Source organism: Prionailurus bengalensis, chromosome F2, assembly GCF_016509475.1.
Source record: "Prionailurus bengalensis isolate Pbe53 chromosome F2, Fcat_Pben_1.1_paternal_pri, whole genome shotgun sequence".
In the NCBI taxonomy this organism is placed as follows: Eukaryota; Metazoa; Chordata; class Mammalia; order Carnivora; family Felidae; genus Prionailurus; species Prionailurus bengalensis.
Genome location: NC_057353.1, coordinates 306,248 through 329,965, shown reverse-complemented (window position 1 = coordinate 329,965; position 23,718 = coordinate 306,248). Strand labels below are relative to the sequence as shown.

At 36.7% G+C, this 23,718-nt stretch overlaps 1 protein-coding gene across 1 annotated transcript in view; it reads right to left on the bottom strand.

The window, feature by feature from the left end:
- Window positions 1–23,718, bottom strand: part of SPIDR (scaffold protein involved in DNA repair) — a 502,960-nt gene that overhangs the window by 461,430 nt on the left and 17,812 nt on the right. Inside the window, exons 2-4 of the mRNA XM_043601030.1 lie at window positions 11,344–11,499; window positions 10,620–10,686; window positions 6,580–6,765 (exon numbers count right to left, since the gene is read on the bottom strand). Of these exons, the coding sequence (XP_043456965.1) occupies window positions 6,580–6,765; window positions 10,620–10,686; window positions 11,344–11,499 (409 nt within the window). The remainder of the gene's footprint in view (window positions 1–6,579; window positions 6,766–10,619; window positions 10,687–11,343; window positions 11,500–23,718) is intronic.

Below are 23,718 nucleotides of genomic sequence, written 5' to 3'. Positions count from 1 at the left end.
ATAAGCATTTTTATCTAGGTAGTACTTCTGCAAAATTTAATTTGGAAGTTAAATTATTTTCATATATTAAATAACCAAATTTAATCTGTATTTAAAGAAATAAAATTAGTTATTAAGGATAAATTAATCTCCGAGGTATCTCTGAGGAATATAACATAAACCTTTCCTACAGTACAAAACGCAAGTATTCCCCCTTACGGCCACTTCAGCAACTCAGAGGACGAGTAAGATATCTCAGCCCTATTTCAGAGGTTTGACAGCAACAATCTTATTTCCACATAGAAGTCATATTAAAATAAAATAACTTACTAGCTTTAATAATTGAAGAAAATTCAAAATAAAAACAACAACAAGAACAACAAAGAAAAATTTCAGCCAAAGTTAAAAGTATGGAATAAACAAAAATGGAAGTCTTCTTTTATCTAACACTGTTGTTCCAGAAAATAGAAGTCCACTAGAGTAATTATAAAAGACTAGAGGTCAGACCAGTCTAAGAGAAGCAGGTGCATAATGGCAATTATTTCCCACATGTAACAACACATTTACTATGGAAGCCAGGCACTGGAATGCATAAGAAATTCTCCAGGTTGCTGAAGCATCACAGCAGAAAGCCACAGAAAGGCAGAGGAGGAACACAAGTGCCCTCAAAGCTACTGTACTTTTGTAGCATTTGTTCAATCATTCTTCATTTATTCAGTAGAATCAGTGCCTACTGAGGGGCTACTGTACCATTCTAGACACTCACAATACCAAAACAAGCAAACAAATATAGGAGATAATACAGAACACTGTTCCTACCCTGAAAATGACAGACCACAACCAAAACTAATAAGACTTCATTGTTCACAATGTTTTTATGAAGCAGTCAAGACAATTAATGTTAGACTCAAATTTGCATTTTATAGATGAAGAAATTGAGTCTTCAAAAAGTTAAGAAGTTTTCTCCAAGTTATATAAAAGACAAATGGAGGGGGAAAGATTTTTTAAAGACGAAAATATTTTGACAATTTTAACTCAATTCTGGCCTTAAGGCCCAGACAGTCTAATCCAATACAGCTGGAAGGAGGTCTGAATATATTGTTTTTAATTTATTAATTTATTTATTCATTCATTCATTCATTTATTTAGAGAGAGGCAGAGGGAGAAGGAGAGAAAGAATCCCAGACAGGATCCACGCTCAGCATAGCTCAATCTCACGACCATGAGATCGCTGAGCTGACACTTAACTGAGCCACCCAGATGCCCTAGGTATACTGTTTTAAAGGTTCACTTGGAAATTATGATAAGAAGCCAGGTTTGGTAAGCACCAGAACAGTGTTGAAGCATACAGCATTGAAGTTACACATCCCAACCAATAATATCAATTGGCATACTTGTTAAATATGTGACTCTGGGCAAGCCATTTGACTTCTCTGAGTCCCAATTTCCTTCTATAAAATAAGGGTACTCCGCTTACAGGATGTAGTTGATATAAAAGGAAATAATATACATATGCCCCAAGTGTCTGGGGTAAAATAAGAAACTGATAAATGGTAATTAAAGGTAAAATGGGGGAGGGAGGAGGAGAAGGAAAAGGAAGAGAAAGATAAGCCAGCATTTACACACATGATAAAATACACTCCAAGGGATCATTTATGTTTTACCCAACAGTCAACTTGCTTAACAGAAGTCAACAACTTGTGAACTTATTTAAAAAAAAAATTTTTTAATGTTTATTTATTTTTGAAAGAGAGAGAAAGAGCAAGAGACAGAGCATGAGCAGGGAAGGGGCACAGAGAGAGGAAGACACAGAATCTGAAGCAGGCTTCAGGCTCTGATCTGTCAGCACAGAGCCAGACTCGGGGCTCAAACCCTCCCACTGCGAGATTATGACCTAAGCCAAAGTCAGATGCTTAACAGACTGAGCCACCCGGACACCCCATGTGAACTCATTTTAAAGTAGTTAACTCAAGGAGGAAGAGTTAAGATGGTGGAGGAGTAGTGGGACCCTATGCTTGTCTCCTCCCTTGAATAGAGATAAATATCAAATCATTCCAAACACCCAAAAAATTGATCTGAGAACTAAGAGAACAAACTATACATCTAGTGGTGGAAAAATGGCCACATCATGGAAGGTAGGAGCTACAGCGAGTTGATTTGGAGGAGGAAAGAACTGCAGATGCCATGAAAGGGAGGGAGCCATGATAATGGAGAAAGGAGCAAAAGAAAAAAGAGAGAGAGAGAAAGCAGCACCCAGGGGACTGCACAAGAAAAACTCTTCCCCAAAATCACTAACTGGGAAAAGGAGAGGGGCTGAATTCTGCAGAAGTTTTAGGAAGGCCCACCATTGCAGGGGTCATGCCTGGTAGGACTAGCAGTGCTCCTGTGGGGAAGGACGCAGAGGCTGGAGAGCAGGAAGTGTGGTCTGAGGATTCCCTGGGTCACAAGGGGAGAAACAGTTCCCTTTCTTGGGGTGCAGTTGGAAAGGTGGCACAGCCTCTCAAGGGATAAGAGAGCTAACAAGAGCCAACATGCCGCCCTGTACACTAGCATAGAACAGAGACATCTATTGAGGGCAGCAGACCTTGGTTGCCAGCTTCTTTGCTGTGCTTTACCATAAACTCCAAACCACTGTGTGGTTGTGCGACTGCTTTCCTGGGACAAACCTGCACCAGCCACAGCGTGCTAAGACCCTCCCCCAGAGGATCAGTGCAGGTCCATGCCACGTAGATCGGTAAAATCTGGAGATTTAAAAGCCAGCTGCATGCCTGAGATAAAACACAGGAGGTACTGGCAGGCACAGACAGATGCTTGGACACAGACAGGGTGAGGTCAGGGATCTGACAGACACCAGGGACATAAGAGAAGTGAGAACTTCCTGAAGAGTAGTATGCACGAACTCTCTGCTCTAGGGATAAGAAGGTGGGGTGACATCATTTCCTCTGCCCATCAGCACTGACCAACTTCAATGAGCAAAACGGTGCCACTAAGTGGTGGCCAGAGCCACTTACACCAAGCCCCGCCCCCTGTGCCCTGCAGGGGCATCTCCGCTAAGCAAATCTGCCTGAGAATCAGCCCAGCAGGATGCTCCCCTCCAAAGACCAGCACAAACCCCTCGCACACACCTAGTCTACTGATCATAGAGGCTGCAAAGCTTCAGCTCTAAGGGAGATAGGCTCTAGTTTCATTTAACAAGCAGACCAAAATACAGCTAGTTAAAACATGCCATACAGTGGACAAGGTCCAAAAACCCCACACTGCAGGCAAGGAGAAACTATGCAGGAGACTGACCTCAGGGAAGGTGCAGCCAAAATATAACAGCAAAGTGCACACGCAAACACTTCCTGTAGTACCAGGCCCAAGATAATACAGGACCTCTTCTTAATATAGCCATTAATCTCAGGAGCAGGAATAGAAAAGGCTTTCCTAACAGTCATACAAAAAAAAAATTAACCTAGACAAAATGACAAGATGGAGGAATTCACCCCAAAGGAAAGAACAGGAAGAAGTACTGGCAAGGAATTTAATCAAGATTCACATAAGTAAGATGCCTGAATTAGAATTTAAAACAACAATCATAAGGATACTAGCTGGGCCTGAATAAAGCATAGAAGATACTAGATAATCCCTTGCTACAGAGATAAAAGAACTAAAAACTAGTCAGGATGAAATAAAAAATGCTAGGGGCACCTATGTGATTCCTTTGGTTAAGCATCCGATTCTTGACTTCAGCTCAATTGAGTCATGATCTCAAGGTTGGTGGGTTCAAGCCCCATGCGGGGTTCTGCATTGACAGTGTGAAGCCTGCTTGAGATTCTCTCTCTCTTCCTCTTTCTCTGCCCCCCTCTTCTCGCTCTCTCTAAATAAATAAACTTCAGAAAAAATTTATTGAAAGAAAATGCTAGAACTGAGACACAAAACCGACTGGATGCAATGACAATGAGGATGGGCGAAGCAGAAAAATCAATCAGTAATATACAAGATAAAATCATGGAAAATAATAAAGCTGAAAAGAAGAGGGAAAGTATTGGATCATGAATGTACTCAGGGAAATCAATGGCTCCATAAAGAGTGATAACATTTGTATCATAGGAATTCCAGAAGAAGAAGAGAGAGAAAAAGAGGCAGAGGGTTTATCTGAGCAAATTACAGCTAAAAAGTTCCTTAATCTGAGGAAGAACACAGACATCCATATCCAAGAGGCACAGAGAATTCCCACTAAATTCAACAAAAGCCAGCCCAGAACAAGACATATCATAGTCAAGTTCACAAAACACATAGACAAGGAAAGAATCCTGAAGGCAGCAAGGGAAAATAATTCCTTAAACTACAAGGGAAGACAAATCAGGTTCACAGCAGATCAAAGTACATCATGTATAGGAAAAATATACAGCCAAGAATTCTTCATCCAGCAAGGTTGTCATTCAGAATAGGAGAAGAGACAGAAAATTTCTCAAACAAAAACTAAGAGTTCATGATCACTAAACCAGCCCTGCAAGAAATTTTAAGGGGGACTTTATGAGTAAGAAAGACAGACCAAAACCAATAAACACTGGAAAGGACCAGAGAATATCACCAGAAACACCAATTTTATGGGTAACACAATGGCACTAAATTCATATCAATAATCACTCTGTATGTAAACGGACTAAATGCTCCAATCAAAAGACATAGGTATCAGAATGGATAAAAAAATTAAAAAATTAAAAAAAGACCCATCTATATGCTGCCTACAAGAGACTCATTTTAGACCTAAAGACACCTGCAGATTGAAAGTGAGGGGATCGAGAAGCATCTATTATGCTAATGGACATCAAAAGAAAGCTGGAGTAGCCATACCTATATTAGACAAACTACATTTTTTTTTTCAACATTTATTTATTTTTTGGGACAGAGAGAGACAGAGCATGAACGGGGGAGGGGCAGAGAGAGAGGGAGACACAGAATCGGAAACAGGCTCCAGGCTCTGAGCCATCAGCCCAGAGCCCGACGCGGGGCTCGAACTCCCGGACCGCGAGATCGTGACCTAGCTGAAGTCGGACGCTTAACCGACTGCGCCACCCAGGCGCCCCTAGACAAACTACATTTTAAAACAAAGACTGTAACAAGAGATGGACACTATATCATATTAAGAGGTCTATCCTCCAAGATCAAGCAATTGTAAATATTTATGCCCCCAACTGGACAGCACCCAAATATATAAATTAACTAATGACAAATATAATTAGCTCAAAATACCTTTCTAGTCTTAAATAGTTTTGAAAACTACTATCTCTTTTAATAAAGGACATAAACAGTTTTTATTTCTTTTAATAGCAGCTTTAATGAGATGTAATTCACATACCATACTATCCACCCATAAAAAGCATAGTTTTTAATATAAATGAAATTATGTTCTGAGATGTGTAAAGACAAACCAAGAGTTACATAACAATGAATATCATTTAATATGATTGAATTAACAATATAAGAGCTGCCAGCTTATGTATAACCTTAAAATACCACTTCACCTGTTTATTACCAGAATGTCAATTGGTAGTTACCAAGATGACATACAAAGTGGTCAAAGGAATAAAATGACCTTCCACAGAGTTTGTCTGCATAAACTTAACCTTGACCAAGTACCTAACTCATATGAACTTCAAAGAGTTAAAAGTCAAAGTTTATTTTGAAAGCATTAATCTTTTAAATACTCTGAATAAGCTATATTTTAAAAACTGTAAAACGACTGATTTTCCTAATTCTAAAAGTCTGTGGTTCTCAACTGGGGATGTCCTTCTGGGGATATCTTACAACATCTGGAGACATTCACAGCTGTCACAAATGGGACTGGGGGAACTACTGTCATCTAGCAAAAAAAAGGCTAGAGATGCTATTAAACACCCTACACTACACAGGAAAGTCCCTCTCCCCCCAACAAAGAATTTTTTGGCCCCAAATGGCATTAGTGCCAAGGTTGAGAAACTCTCCTTCAAATTGTCAAAAACATAATAATACAATATGGGGCACCCTGAATGGCTCAGTTGGTTGAACATCTGACTCTTAATTTTGGATCAAGTCACGATCCCAGGGTTGTGGGATTGGGCCCGTGTCCATGCTCAGCATGGAGCCTGCTTAAGATTCTCTCCCTCCTTCTGCCTCTCTCCCCCATTCACACTCTCTCTCTCAAATAAATAAAAAAAAATTTTTTAAACCCACAATATAAAATGCCATCAGAACAGAAACTTGTATTACACTTCTACCACACATTGGCTATCACAGTATTTACCCAAATCAGGTCAGCAAGGAGGCAATACAGGTGCAGCACTATGCAGTAGTTGAAAGACCTGGCTTTGCTGTCAGAGACCCTAAGTGGAATCCCAATCAACTCTACATGTTCAAGCTTAAGTTGTTAGCTGTAAAAATAATACTTGTAATACTTATCTCTTAGAGTTGTTGTGAGAAATATTAAATGAGAAAATGTTTCTAAAGGGCTGAGCATAGAGGCCAAGACTCAGTATAGTCATCACTAATACTAAATGTTAATAAAAGGATTGATGTTTTTTCCAATACTGAACCCAATATATAACAGAAAGAGGTAAGAAACAAATTTCATTTTACCTTCACTGGCCCCATCTTCTGTACATAAAATATTCTTGTTCCTATTAGAAAATCTGTCTATCCTAGAACTATGTCCATTATCTCTTTGTGATTTAAAAAGTGTTTTATCCTCATCTGACACATCACTTCCACTGGAACTCCATGTTATATCTGTAAGTCCACTGGTACTCTTAGATGCAGCAGTTTCTGTTAAAGAAAAAAGAAAATACATAAACACAATTAACTGATAGTTCTTTATCAGAATAAGATTTTATGCATATTACTTTGCTGAAATCACAAATAATAAAATTCTAATGATAATGAAAGCAATGTCTTATGCCAAATCTTCCTGCCTGAAGTTCTATGTGCAGCACAAGATTCTTTGAATTAAAACCAAATTATAAGAAAAAGAAGTAGAACAAATTGAGATAAGTTATAAAAGATAAGGAAATTGGGGCACAAAGAGAAACTCAAAAAATTAACCGCGAAATAATTACAGAAGTATAACTTCCTAGAATATTTTATGAACCAAAAGAAAAACACAAAACAAACCATAAATCCAATACTTCTGTACAACAGAAATGCTTCTATGTGCCTCCTTTGCCATACTGGGAGCCCTGGTAGCAGTACTGTGCTTAAAAACACTTAACAGCAAACTTTTATTTAACTAAATTTGTTATTTTGAGGTAATAATAGATTCACCTATAGGCATAAGAAGCAATAAAGAGAGCCCTTGTATGCTTTACCCACTTCCTCCAATGGTAACATTTTGCAAAACGTAACATCACAACCAGAATGTTAATTCTGATACACTCAAGACATAGAACAATCCCATCACCATGAAGATATCTTGTGTTACCTTTTCATTTTATTTATCTATTATTATTTTTCAAATAGGCTTCATGCCCAGTGCAAAGCCCAATGTGGGTTTGAACTCATGACCCGGAGATCAAGACCTGAGCTGAGATCAAGAGTCAGACACTTAAGCAACTGAGCTTCACAGGTGCCCCTTGTATTACCTTTTTTAAAGCCACATCATAGCTACCCTCCTTTCCCCAATTCTGAACCTCTGCAAATGAATCAGTTTTTACACTTTTGTAATTTTGTCATTTCAAGAATGATATACAAATGGAACCATACTATGTGACCCTTCAGGATTGGCTTTTATGTGGCATAATTCCCTGCACATTCATCCAAGTTGTTCTATGTAGCAACCCTTTCTTTCTATTACTAAGTAGTATTCCATGATTTGGATGCACCAGAGCTTGTTTATCCATTCAATAACTAAAGGGCATCTGTGTTGTTTCTAACTTGGGGTTATTATGAATAAAGCTGCTATAAATATTGCACATGGAGTTTTATGTGAATGCAATTTTCACTCTCTAGGATAAATGTCAAAAGGCAGTTGCTGGATTGTACAGTAATTGCATGTTTAGTCTTCTAAGAAACTGCCAAACTATTTTCCAGAGTGGCTGTACCATTTTACAGTTCCATCAGCAATGTATCAGTTTCTCCATATCACTTACAACATTTGATGTTGTCACCACTTTTTATTTTAGCCATTCTGATAGATGGAAAACCTAGAGGGAATGGGGCTACTCCATCTTGGTGTAATAGGAAGTTCACAGAAAATTTTTCTGATAGTGATCAGAAAAGGAATATATACTTCATAAAAATCAATTTTTCTACTTATATTTATCTAATTGAGTTACAATGTTAAACTTAAAAAAAGTACCTTAGACACATTACAATGAGATTAAGAGATTAGATATTATAATTCAAGTTTTACAGAGGAGGAAACAGGCTCAGAAATTAAATGGCTTCGGGCGCCTGGGTGGCTCAGTCAGTTGAGCCTCCGACTTCGGCTCAGGTCATGATCTCACAGCTTGTGGGTTCAAGTCCCGTGTTGGGCTCTGGGCTGACAGCTCAGAGCCTGGATCCTCCTTCGGATTCTGTGTCTCCCTCTCTCTCTGCCCCTCCCCCATTCATGCTCTGTCTCTCTCTGTCTCAAAAATAAATAAACATTAAAAAAAAGAAGTTAAATGGCTTCATTTAATACATATTTACATAACAACTCTGATATAGTAAACCTTGAGGAAACAGAAAAATAAGAAAACTCCTCCCTCAAGTAATGCATGGTCTGAAAGGTATGAAAAAATGCAATTGCTCCACTTTGTGTTGATCAGGAAAGGAGATTCGCTGACAAGATGATGTCTGAAAATACAATACTTACAAAGGCACAAAACCAGAAAATAATTATATACATTTATTGACACTTACTTTGTGCCATGAACACCCAGAATTACTAAAGTTGTCTACCTTCAAAATACAAAATTAAAAATAAACTAAACTTCATCCATATAGATTTAAATAGCTAATAAAAACTAAACTGTGTATATATTGCAAAAGACATTATCAAACCCTTATATTATTATGCATCAGGAAGAGTAAACTGAAAAGGAAGGAGAGGAATGCTATAGACTGAATGCTTACATCTCTTAAAATTTACCCTGTTGAAACTTAATCCCCAATGTGTGAGATTAAGAGGTGGGGATTTGGGGGTGATTAGGTCATGAGGGTGAAGCCCTCATGAATGGCATTAGTAGTCTACAAAAGAAGCCCCCAGAGAGATTGCTGACCCCTTCTTCCATGTGAGTCCACAGCAAGATGATACTGTCATGAACCTGAAGTGAGTCTTCACCAGACACTGAATATACTGGACCTCCAACCTCCAGAACTGTGTGAAATAAATTTCTGGTGTTTATAAGCCACCTAGTCTGTAGTATTATTGTTATAGCAGCTTGAACAGACTGAGACAGGAAGTAAAGCTACTGCTATTTTCAGATTCTATAATGAATTTATGGAATTCATAAACCCCGAATTATAGGCACTTTATATAATTTATATAGATAAAATCACTACAGATAAAATGACTTCTAGGAAGAACATTAGCTAGACTGAGAACAGTTACAACAGGTAAGCATTTTGGGTAACCATTGCATGCAGGCATTGTGCTAGCACGTGGTGTTATGGACTGAATTGTGTTGCCCTAAAGGTCATTCATATGTTTAAGTTCCAACATCCCAGCATCCCAGAATGTGATTATTTGAAGACAGGGTCTTTACAGAGGTGTCAAATTATTCTAATATGACAAGTGCCCTCACAGGATACAGTCAGGACACCAAGGGGCCAAAGGAGATCCCTGAGGTCCCAAGCCCTGACTCTCCCTGCCCACCCACAGGGTAACTGAGTACGGCAGCAGTCACCAGCCTCCCTGATATCCATCCCCTTTTTTTCCTTACTAACAAAACCCCAATTTTATTTGAGAAGCAACATACATATCTAAAAATCTTTAATTTCACTGAAGTCCCTTTAGTAGAAGTGACCCTATATAACAAGTTCTGGCCAAAGGTTGAGGTCCTGGGGGGGGCGGGGATTCCTTTCCAGACGAAAAGTATACCTGGAGAGAATCCGCAAAGCCCACACTCCTCCTGAGAATTGGGCCCGGAGAATTCAGCTTCCACCTCATGACGGCAAGAACAAACTCCACACTAAGGCTGCCGGACTCAGAACAAGTCTGACTCCCTGAACTTCTTGTTGCAGGAGATAAATTCAACTCCATTCCTTCACACACTCTAACAGTTTCTATGTATCTGCAACTGAAAGCTTTCCCTAACTAATTCACCAAGTTAAGAATTCCACTGCCTGAAATAGTACAGTCCTTATATAATAGGTCATAACTTTATTTCCCAAATCAGAAACTTTAAATTCTGGGGCTGTGAGCCTAAGCTAACCTACCGGGCTCTGCTCATTAAGAGTAAATCCAGGAAGGACACATGAAAAATTTTAATAATTACTTATAGGAAGAAAGACAAAATGTGATAGATGGTGACAAAGATTAGAGAGAGATTTCTCAAAAATACGTTTTTTACATTTTGGAAAACACAAATATACAGTCTACCCAAACTATGTTAAATAACTTTTTAAAAGAAAGTAAATAAATCAAAGAAGGATATATTAGTCTTATACCTTTTCTGTCAATAAATCAACAAAAATATTACCTTCCTTGGGTCTCAGAGATAATTCAAGGTGCTTCTCTGTAACAATCTTCTTTTCAGCCGTTAACAACTGCAGGAAGGAGGAGGAGGAGGAGGAGGAGGAGGAGGAGGAGGAGAAGGAGAAGGAGAAGAAGAAATAATTTATAACAAGGGCTAAAACCAAAACTATTTTGTAATACTCAAAACCTTAAACTATACCCTCCTTAAAATATCCCTGTTTTATTTATATTTACCAGTAAGTATTCCCAAAGCACATACTCCTCATATATATATATAAATGTATTTTTATATTTTTCCAGAATCTAAACAGAGAACCATTAAAAGTTTATAATAGTATTCCATTTTGTACACATTTATATTATCAGTATTTCAAAATCCGCACATATACAAAAATTAACTAGAATATCTTGTTGCCAAAAGATTCTAAGGATATAAAAGCATTTCATAAATATATTTCTTGTGAAGAGCAGGATGCTCAAAGATTTTATCTTCTGAGAAACTTCTCAGTATGTAACCTTCATTTACAAAAAAGTACAAAGGTTGTGCCTAGCAGAAAGAAGTGGCAAAAATGAATTCAAGGTTGAGCAAAGAAGAATGTAGTAATTACTGTATCCTGAAATAAGGAAAGGAATTCCAAAGAAATATAAATACAGTGGCCTGAACACTCAGGAATCTAAGACTTATCTCAAATTTGGCACTCAAGGAAACAATTTTACAACTACTTTACCAGGGTCCCAGAAGTGTCCTGAAATCCTTCTCCACACCTGAGCCATGCTTCAGATAGAGAGGCAGTTGCCCCCACTGTCCTGAGACCTGCTCTTCTGAACTTCAGTGGACTCCCTCCAGGTAAGGATGGGTATTCTATATCCCAATTTCTTTTTCTCTGTGGAGATTGTTTTTAAAGAAAAACAAACAAAAAAAACAAACAAAAAAAAACAAAAATGAAATCACCTTCATAAATATATATTAACTTGACAATTAACAATGTGGAAACATAGGAATGGCAATGGTGAAGGTATAGTTTTTAAATGTCTCTGAATCCCCATGTAAAAAAGAGTAACAAGAAAGCAAAACAAAAAGCACAGAAACATGTACAACTAGAGAATAAATTCCAAAATACAAATGGGTAAGGACAAACATTCAACCCTGCAAAGTCCTACATATGCTCCTATCTGAGAGCAAAGCTGTGAGAAGTGAAGGAGCAAAGGAGAATTTGAGCACAGAGACGTGTGGTGTTCACTAGGAAGTGGGGCAGGCGATCTGAGAATGAAATGGTACCTAAAACAGGGTGAGGGCAAGAGTTCCACTCAAGAAGATCCAAAGGAGTGGGGGCAGTCTAGGATACTCAGTACTTGTGAGCCAGGACTACGTTCTTGGACAGGACCCCATACTGTGGAGAAACTGCTAGCAGTGGAATCTGCTAAGCAGCACAGGGATGGTACAGACAAAAAAGAAAAGCTCCAAGTGGAGTTGAGGAAAAGAAATGAGCCAGGAAATATCTAAATAACAAATTAACAAGTGGCCATAACTTGCAAACTACAAGAAAACAACAGAAATTAGAAAAGTTATTTTGAATCCTGCCTTCTTCTAAAAATTCACAAAAACTGTAACATAAAAATAAGCAATAGAAAGAGATCAAGTTCAAATCCCATACAAAATTATTATTACAAAAAACAGAAAGGAATAGAATAACATCCCAACACACAAAGAAAGCACAACAAAGACATATTCATAAAACAGAAAAAGTGTAACCTACTATTTGAAAATAAGACATTCAGATTATAAAAACTCAGAAATGAAGTAACAAAACCTAAGAGGTAGAACAAAGTTTAAAAATCAGCTCAGGGAAAGAGCCCAAATGTCCACTGACTGATAAGTGGATAAAGAAGACGTTGTATATATACACACAATGGACTATTATTCAGCCATAAAAAAAGAATGAAATCTTGCCATTTGCAACAACATGGATGGAACTACAGTGTATTATGCTAAGTGAAATAAGTCACTCAGAGAAAGACAAATACCATATGATTTCACTCATATGTAGAATTTAAGAAACAAAACAGATGAACATGGCAGAGAGAGGGGAGAGAGAGAAACACAAACCATTAAGCAGACTTTTTTTTTTAATGTTTATTTTTGAGAGAGAGAGCACATACACGAGCGAGTCGGGGAGGGGCAGAGAGAAAGGGAGACGTAGAATCCAAAGCAGGCTCCAGAGCCCAACGCAGGGCTCAAAACCACAAATTACAAGATCATGACCCGAGCTGAAGTCAGACATTTAACTGACTGAGCCATCCAGGGACACCAGACAGACTCTTAAGTATAGAGAACAAGTTGAGGGTTGGTAGGGAGGAGATGGGCGGGGGATGGGTTAAATGATGGGGATTAAGGAGGGCACTTGTAATGAGCACTGGGTGTCATATGTAAGTGATGACTCACTAAATTCTACTCCTGAAATTAATATTACACTATACATTAACTAAAAGCTTAAAACAAAAAATAAAGTGACATATTCTCTTAACATGGAAAAAAAAAATCCGCTCAGGAAAAAAAAAGACTAAACTGGAAGGAATCCAAGAACAAGTAGCTATCACAGATAATAATCTTAAGAGATATAGAAAATAATAAGGTAGAAATTTTAAATTTCACCCACCTCCGATGAAGAAAATAAAAGGATTCAAGAGAAAGAGTGATTAAATCTCTCTTAGGATCCAACATACAGATAAGAACAATCCTTGAAGAAGAAAACCAAGATAATGGGATAGAACAATTTTTTTTAAAGACTTAATACCTATTTTCTCAAACTGTTCCAAAAAATAGAAATGGGAGGAAAGCATCCAAACTCCATCTATGAAGCCAGCATTACCCTGATTCCAAAACCAGACAAAGACCCCACTAAGAAGAATTATAGGCCTATATCCCTCATGAACCTGGATGCAGAAATCCTCAACAAGATATTAGCAAATCGAATTCAACAGTACATTAAAAGAATTATTCACCATGATCAAGTGGGATTTATTCCTGGGCTTCAGAGCTGCTTCAATATTCACAAATCACTCAAGGTGATACTCCACATTAATCAAAGAAAGGATAAGAACCATATGATCCTCTCAGATACAACATTTGACAAAACACAGCATGCTTTCTTGATAAAAACCCTCAAGAAAGTAGGGATAGAAGAAACATACCTCAACATCATAAAAGCCATAAATGAAAGGCCCACAACTAATATCATCATCAATGGGGAAAAACAGAGCTTTCCCCCTAAGGTCAGGAACACGACAAGCATGCCCACTATCACCACCGTTGTTCAACATAGTATTGGAAGTCCTAGCCTCAGCAATCAGACAACAAAAAGAAATAAGAGGCATACAAATTGGCAAAGAAGTCAAACATTCACTCTTTATACACGACATGATACTCTACATGGAAAACCTGAAAGATTCCACCAAAAAACTACTAGAGCTGATACAGGAATTCAGCAAAGTCACAGGATACAAAATCAAAGTACAGAAACTGGTTGCATTTCTATACACCAATAATGAAGCAGCTGAAAGAGAAATCAAGGGATCAATCCCATTTATAATTACACCAAAAATCAGAACATAGCTAGGAATAAACTTAACCAAAGAGGTAAAAGATCTGTATGCTGAAAACTATAGAAAGCTTATCAAAGAAATTGAGTAATACACAAAGAAATGGAAAAAGATTCCAAGCTCACAGATTGGGAGAACAAATATTGTTAAAATGTCTATACTACCCACAGAGAACAAACTAAGGGTTGGGGGTGGGAGCAGAAGAGAGGAAAAAGAGGTGATGGGCATTGAGGAGGGCATTTGTTGGGATGAACACTGGGTGTTGTATGTAAGTGATGAATCATGGGAATCTACTCCCAAAATCAAGAGTACACTGTATACACTGTATGTTAGCTAACTTGACAATAAAATATATTTTTTAAAATATGTCTATACTGGGGCGCCTGGGTGGCGCAGTCGGTTGAGCATCCGACTTCAGCCAGGTCACGATCTCGCAGTCCGTGAGTTCGAGCCCCGCGTCAGGCTCTGGGCTGATGGCTCGGAGCCTGGAGCCTGTTTCCGATTCTGTGTCTCCCTCTCTCTCTGCCCCTCCCCCGTTCATGCTCTGTCTCTCTCTGTCTCAAAATAAATAAACGTTAAAAAAAAAAAAAATGTCTATACTACTCAAAGCAATCTACACATTCAACACAATCCCTATCAAACTAAAACCAGAATTCTTCACAAAGCTAGAACAAACAATCCTAAAATGTGTATGGAACACGAAAAGGCCCCGAATAGTCAAAGTAATATTGAATAAGAAAATCAAAGCTGGATGCATCACAATTCCAGACTTCAAGCTGTTTTACAAAGCTGTAATTATCAAGACAGTATGGCACTAGCACAAAAACAGACACGTAGATCATTGGAACAGAATAGAAACAGAACGAAGAACCCAGAAATGGACCCACAAATGTATGGCCAACTAATCTTCAACTAAGCAGGAAAGACTATCCATTGGAAAAAATAGTCTCTTCAGCAAATGGTGCTGGGAAAACGGGCCAGTGACATGCAGAAGAATGAACCTGGACCCCTTCCTTACACCATACACAAAAATAAATTCAAAACAGATGAAACACCTAAATGTGAGACAGGAAACCATCAAAATCCTACAGGAGAAAACCAGCAGCAACCTTTTTTTTTTTTTTTTACCTTGGCTGTAGCAACTTCTTATTTGACAAGTCTCTGGAGGCAAGGGAAAGAAAGGCAAAACTTAACGATTGGGACCTCATTAAGATAAAAAGCTTCTGCAGGGACCCCTGGGTGGCTCAGTCAGTTAAGCATCCGACTTCGGCTCAGGTCATGATATCGCAGTTCACCGGTTCAAGCCCTGTGTTCAGCTCTGTGCTCAGAGCCTGGAGCCTGCTTCGGATTCTGTGTCTCCCTCTCTCTCGCAAAAATAAAAATAAACATTAAAAAAAAAAAAAAGATTCTGCATAGTGAGGAAACAATCAACAAAACTAAAAGACAACTGATGGAACGGGAGAAAATACGTGCAAATGACATATTGGATAAAGAGTTAGTATCTAAAATGTATAAAGAACTTATCAAACTCAACACTCAAAAAACAAATAATCCAGTGAAGAAATCAGCAGAAGACAATAGACACCTTTCCAGAGAAGACATCCAGATGTCTAACACACATGAAAAGATGCTCAGTATCACTCATCATCAGGGAAATACAAATCAAAACCACAATGAGATACTACCTCACACCTGTCAGAATGGCTAAAATTAACAAGTCAGGAAACAACAGATGTTTGCAAGGATGTGACCTTTTGCACTGTTGGCAGGAATGCAAACTGGTGTAGCCACTCTGGAAAACAGTGTGGAGGTCCCTCAAAAAATTAAAAGTAGAACTACCTTATAACCCAACAATTGCACTACTAGGAATTTATCCAAAGGATACAAAAATGCTGATTCGGAGGGGCACATGCCCTCCCAATGTTTACAGCAGCTCTATCAAAAACAGCCAAAGTATGGAAAGAGCCCAAATATCTATCGACAAATAGATAAAGAAGATGTAGTGTGTGTGTGTGTGTGTGTGTGTGTGTGTGTATCTACATATACATACATATACACATATGTATATACATATACGCACATGTATATACATATGCATATACGTATGTATGTATATAATGGAACACTACTCAGTGATCCAAAAGAATGAAATCTTGCCATGTGCTACAACGTGGATAAAACTAGAGTGTATTATGCTACGCAAAATATGTCAGAGAAAGACAAATATAATTTCACTTATATGTAAAATTTAAGAAAGACAACAGATGAAAATAGGGGAAGGGAAGGAAAAATAAGAAAACAGAGAGGGAAGCAAACCATAAGAGACTCTTAAATATAGAGAACAAAATGAGGGTTGCTGGAGTGGAGGTCAGTGGGGGGATGGACTAAATGGGTAATAGGCATTAAAGAGGGCACTTACTGGGATGAACACTGGGTGTTATATGTAATAGATAAATCCCTGGGCTCTACTTATGAAACCAAGATGACACTATGTTTACTAACTTGTATTTAAATATAAAAAAAAAGATGTGAGGGGTGTGTGTACATATATATATGTACACATATATGTAATGTGGACTATTACCCATCAAAAAGAATGAAATCTTGCCATTTGCAGCAACATGGATGGACCTAGAGGATATAATGCTAAGCGAAATAAGTCAGAGAAAGACAAATACCATATAATTTCACTCATGTGGAATTAAAGAGACTAATGAACAAAGGGAAAAAAAGAGAGACAAAACAAGAACCAGACTCTTAACTATAAGAGAACAAACTGATGGGTACCAGAGGGAAGGTGAATTGGGGAATGGGGGAAATTGTGGATAGGACTTAAATAGTACATTTACTATGATGAGCAATGAGTAATATATAGAATTGTTGAATCATAATATTATACACCTGAAACTAACACACACTGTATGTTAACTGTAGTTGGAATTAAAAAAAAAAACAACCTACCTTAACAAAAAATAAAGTGAGAAGTGTTACTCTACCCAATGTTAAGGACTATCTTATGGCTACAATAATCAAAACAGTGATTTTCACAAAGAAACTGAAACACAGATGAGTGGAACACTTCAAAAACCAGAAACAGACACTGACAGAAGTATTCAATTGTTTTTTGACAAAAAAACAAAACTTTATGTGTATGTGTGTGTGTGTGTGTATGTGTGTGTGTATACATACAGTACTACACAACTGAATATCCATAAGCAAAAAAATAACAACAATGAGAAGGATTTCAACCTAATGTCTTATACAAAAATTAACTCAAAATACGGAACAAATTTGAATGGTACTAAGATTCATCTCCTAAACCAGGACACTCTATCAATAATGGTAGCAGTAGCTTTTTGCCTATCACATAAACACAAAAACAGAGTCAAGAAAAATGAGGAATCAGAGGAATATATACCAAATGAAAGAAGATAAAACTTTAGGAAAAACTTAATGAAACAGGAAAAAGTAATTCACCTGATAAAGTATTCTAAGTAATGGTCATAAAGAAGCTCATTGATCTGGGAAGAAAAATGGACTAAGCAGAGTAAGAACTTCAAAAAAGAGCTTAAACAAGGGTAAGAAAAGTACTAAATTGAAGTCTCAGAGCTGAAGAAATAACTGAACTGAAAAATACACTAAGGGCTCGACAGACTAGATGAAGCAGAAAGATTAGTGAATTGGAAAACAGAGCAAATGAACTCACCTAATCACAGCAGGAAAAAAAAAAAAATGAATGAAAAAATGAAGATAGCTTACCTATAAGACAACATCAAGTGGTATAACATTTGCACCATAAGGGTCTCAGAAGGGGAAGAGAATGAAAGAGATTTAAAAAAAAAAACTGTTTGAATAAATAATGGCTGAATATATCACTAGTTTGGGTAAAGAAAGACATCCAGATCCAGGAAACCCAGAGAATTAAAAAAAAAAAAAAAAGATGAGCCAAAAGAGCTGCACCAATACACGTTAAAAACAAAATGTCAAAAGCTAAAGACAACGACTCTCAAAAGCAGCAAATAAAAAAACAACTTGTTATGTACAAGGAAACCCCCATGGGAAATCAGCAGATTTTTCAGCCAGGAAAAGGGAATGATATGATATATTAAAAGATACTATACTATACTGTAATATATATAATAAATGATAAAAGAGACAATATGTTAAAAGAACTGGGCGGGGGGGGGGGAGCACTTACAACCAAAAATACTCTAGCCAGCAAGGTTATCATTCAGGATTGTAGGGGAGATGAGGAGTTCCCAGACAAAAAAATTAAAGGAGTCCATTGCCATGCAACCAGTAATAGAAGTAATATTAAGAGACTTCTCCAAGCTGAAAAGAAAAGGCATAATTAGTAACAAGAAAACATAAAAGTAAAATCCTACTAGGAAAGGTATATATGTAATAACAACAGTGGATTGATCACTTATAAAGCTAGTGTGAACATTAAAAAACAAAAGTAGTAACAAGATCACTAAAACAGGTAAGGCAAACACAAAAATATGTAAAATATGACATCAAAAAAAAAAAAAAAAAAAAAACCAGGGTGGGGGAGTGTGTGTGGAATAAAAAGGTAGATTATTTGTTTGTTTTTTAAGTAGTCTTCACACCCAGCGGGATCCCAATGCGGGGCCTGAACTCACAACCATGAAATCAAGACCTGAGCCAAGATCAAGAGTTGGACATTCAACCAACTGAGCCATGCAGGCACCCAAAAATGTAGTTTTAAAATGCATTCAAACTGAAGCTGCTATCAACTTTAAATAGACTGCTATATGCACAGGCTAATATATATATATGTATGTATATATATATAGACACACACACACATATATATATATATTATATATATGCACAGGCATATATATATATATATGTAACCACAAAGCAAAAACCTATAGTATATACACAAAAGATAATGAGAAAGGAACTTAACATAACGGTAAATAAAATCATCAAACCATAGGGAAGAAAGTAAGACAAGAAAAAGGGAACAGAGAGGAACTACAAAACAGAAAACAAGTAACAAAAGAGCAGTAAATACATAACTATCGATGATTATTTCAAAGGCAAGTGGACTAAATTCTATCATAAGACACAGAATGGCTGAATTGATTTAAAAAAAAAAAAAATCTGTACTACCTACAAAAACTCACCTTAAGTGTGAAGAGACATAAAGACTGAAAGTGAATGGATAGAAAAAGATGTTCCATGCATTGGAAACCAAAAGAAAGCTGGGGCGACTAGTTATACCAAACAAAATAGACTCTAAAAGAGTGTAACAAAAGACAAAAAAAAAAAAAAAGGATATTACATAATGATAAAAGTGTCTAATCCAACAAGAGGCTATAACATTTGTAAATACTTATGCACCCAACAAAGAAGCACCTAAATATAAATGAATCTAAAGAGAAAAATTGCCAGCAATACAATAATAGTAAGGAACTTTCATAGTCCTCTTAAATCAATGGATAGATCGTCCAGACAGAAAATCAATAGGAAACATCAGCCCTAAAAAAGACATTAGACCAGAAAGACCTAATGGATAAATACAGAACATTCCAGCCAAAAGCAAAAGAATACACATTCTTCTCCAGTGTACCTCAAACACTCTCCAGTGTAAATCATATGTCAGAACGCAAACAAGTTTCAATAAATTGAGAAATATTAAAATCACATCAAGCATCTTTTTCAACCAAAATGGTATGAGCTCTTTCACACAAAATAGGTATCAATTACAAGAAGAAAACTGGTAAACTCACAAATATGTAGAGCTTAAACATGCCACTGAACAATTGATGGGTAAATGAAGAAATCAAATGTGAAATCAGAAATAACTTGAGACAAATGAAAATGGAAATACTACATACCAAAGACAGGATGCAGTAAAAGCAGCTCTAAAAGGAAAGTTGACAGTGATACATGCCCTACTTGAAGAAACATGGAGAAAGGATAAATATCACATACACCATATACATCTCACACACACACACCATGGAATACTAGTCTGCCATAAAAAAGATAAAAATCTCACCATCTGTGATAACATGAATGGACTTTATGCTAATATTATATAATATGCTAATATGCTAATATGCTAAATGAGATAAGTCAGACAAAGACAAAAACAAATACTGTATGATTTCACTTATATGTAGAATCTTTCAAAAAAATTAACAAAACAAAACTTGTACATATGGAGACTAAAACGGTGGTTACCAGAGGGGACAGGGGTTGAGGGTAGGTAAAATTGGTGAAGAGGGTCAAAAGCTATAAACTTCCAATTATAAAGTAAATAAGTCATGGAAGTGTAATGTACAGCATGGTGACCATAGTCAATAATGTACTACACATTGGAAAGTTGCCAAGAGAATAAATCTTAATCACAAGAAAAAAAGTTTTTGTAATTTTGTATCGGGATGAATGGTAACTAGATTTATTGCAGTGATCATTCTGCAGTATATGCAAATATCAAGCCATTATGCTATATACCTGAAACCTATATATTGTTAATTATACATCAATTTAAAAAAATAAGTAAAAGACATGAATGGATATTTCACCAAAAAGGATAGATTTGGCAAATAAACACATAAAACAGATCCAATATCCTTAGCCATCATGGAAATATAAATTAAAATAATAATTAGTTAATAACACACACCTATCAGAGTGACTAAAATAAAAAATGTGATGGTCAAACTTGCAGAATAATCTCTTATTAGAGGTAAGGACCTCTAATAACCCACTCCTTCATAAAAGGAATAAGAAGAGTAGCAAAAATAGTCCATCTAATTTTTCACAACTATAGGCTTGTAACAATCTGAATAGAATTTACCCAAGAAAACAACTGAATCTCAACATAAAAAATAAACTTCGTGTGTTTTAACTTGCCCTAGTTTCATACCCCCCTCTCTAGTTTCACGGCAGCTTTGAAAAGCAGTAGCCTCATAACCAGAGTAGCTGTGTAAACCAGCAGCCTAGCAGTCACAGGAGAGAGGAAATTGCATTTAGAGCTCCTCAAAAGGCCCTATCCCCAGAGTACTATCATAATCTGACCTGCCTGGCAGCTTTTAGGAAAAAACTTATAAACAGAATTTATAATTTGATTCAGCAGCTCATTCAATGGGAAAAGTCCTATCCCCAGGGCATGTCTCTAAAAGAGTCAGCAGCAATTAATTATTAATTAATTATTGCTAAACAAATTATTATTGCAGCTGTGTGAAGCAGCAATAGTGGTTTAAGGAACCAAGACTGGCCAAATATACCTAAAAGGAAGATCTGGAGAATGCTGTCCATAGGCAGCTTGAAAAGAGCTGACATATTCCTGGGGATCTAGAATGCTATTTGCATGTACAAAACTGTATCCATGCTGAGGAAAAAAACTAAGAAAGCCCAAATCTCTCAACTCTGGATAACCATGAAGCCCTCCCTGCACAAGGAGAAAGTAATAGCTGATTATATACTGCCAGAGTATAGAACGCATGCCTCAAAAACACAGAATCCCTTAGTAAAGGATGAAAGACTTATTGGCTCTAGGTACTTAAAGAAATCGCTGTGCAATAATTCACAGGCAAGTAAACTAACCATATAGTGTCTTTAGTAACTACACACAACAGGATATACGAACTTTACAAAATTAGCCTAGAAAGGTCATTAAACAAACAAAACAAATTGCAACAACAACAAAAACACCACTCTGAGGAGGAAGTGGGGGAACTTAATGTCCACATTATATTATTTCAATCTTTACTTTTCAACAAAAAAATTGAAAGACAAATGAATAAATAGGAAAAGTATGACATGGAAAAAGCAAGCAAGAGAAAATGTACTTGAGGGAGCCCAGAAGTTTGAATCAGTACACAAAGCTTTAAGTCAACTATTACAAATAAGCTCAAAATTAAAAATATGGAAGTTATGTCTAAAATACTTTAATTATAAAAATGCCTCACCAAATAGAAAATATAAATACGTAGCAATTATTTAATAACAACAACAACAACAAAAAAAAAAAAAAACGCCACAAATATTACAATCAAATAGAAGTTTAGGAGTTGACTAATACAAAAACTAAAATGAAGTCACTAGATAGGCTCAACAGATTTGAACTGGCAGAAAAATCAGCAAACTTTAGACAGGACAAAACAGATTATCTGAACTGAAGAACAGAAAGAAAAAAGGCTGAAGACAAATGAACACAACCTCTGAGACCTGTGGGACACTATCAGGTATACAAATATATGCAAATTAAGAATTTCAGAAGAAAAGGAGAGAAATAAGCAACAGAAATTTTACTTGAATAGAGCCCTAAAACCTCAAATTTCATGAAATATCATACATCCAAAAAGCTCAAAGAACTTCAACTAAGATAAACTCAGAGACTCACCACAGACACATCATGCCAACTGGTGAAAAACAAAGAGAAATCACAAAAGCAGAAAAACATAAATGAATTATCATGTAAAACGAGCCTCAATAAAATTAACAGCTGACTTCCCATGAGAAATCATGAAGATGCCCTCAAACAACATAATACACATTCTTCCCACATAAACATGAAATATTCTTTTGGACAGATCATATTTTAGGCCATAAAACAAACCTCAATAAACTTAAAAAGAGTGAGATTAATAACATTCTTGAACAAGAACACAATGAAATTAAAAACTAAAAAGAAATAAAACTGAAAAATCACAATGTAGAGATTAAACAACACATTCCTAAATAATAACAGATAAAAGAAAAAAAATCACAAGAAAAATTAGAAGATGCTTTGGGAAGAACAAAAATATACCAAAACTTTTTTTGAAAAAGGTCTATCAAAAAGATTTATTTGCTTTAAAATGCATTCATTGCCAGAAGCATTGTTAATAAAACATTACAATTTCTCATCCTCTGTAATAAAGTATTGAAAATGAGTTGTGGTATGGTAGCAAACACTGCAGGTATTAGGTGCAATGAGCCTGTGATGCCTTTATAAATCTGAAACCCATGTAGGACAATAAATTAACAATGAAAAAGACAAGAGCATCTAACTGCTGTCTGGTTATCTCCTTGCAATGCTTCAGCTTATAAGTTGTGCTCATTCAACATAAAATTAGGTCTTTCAATAAGGCGGATTTTTGCTGATATATTCCTAGTGCGAAAAAAATAGTACCTTACCACAAAAATATTTTTATGGCAATAAATTTAAGTTGTTCCATAGTGGTTCACATAGGTGTAATAACAAATAGGCATAGGGCGCACGGGTGGCTCTGTCAGTGGAGTGTCAGACCTTGATTTCGGCTCAAGTCTTGATCCCAGGGTCATGGGATCCAGCCCCGTGTCAGGAGCTGCCCCTCTCCCCTGCTCGCATACACTCGCTCTCTAAAATAAGAAATAAAAAATAATAAATAGGCACAAGAAAATAAAATTCCTGTAAACTATAAAGAAGTAAATTTCACCTTTTTCTGCCCGTAGACAATGCCAAGTAAGCATCGTTAAAGTCTCCCCTCCCACTGCTG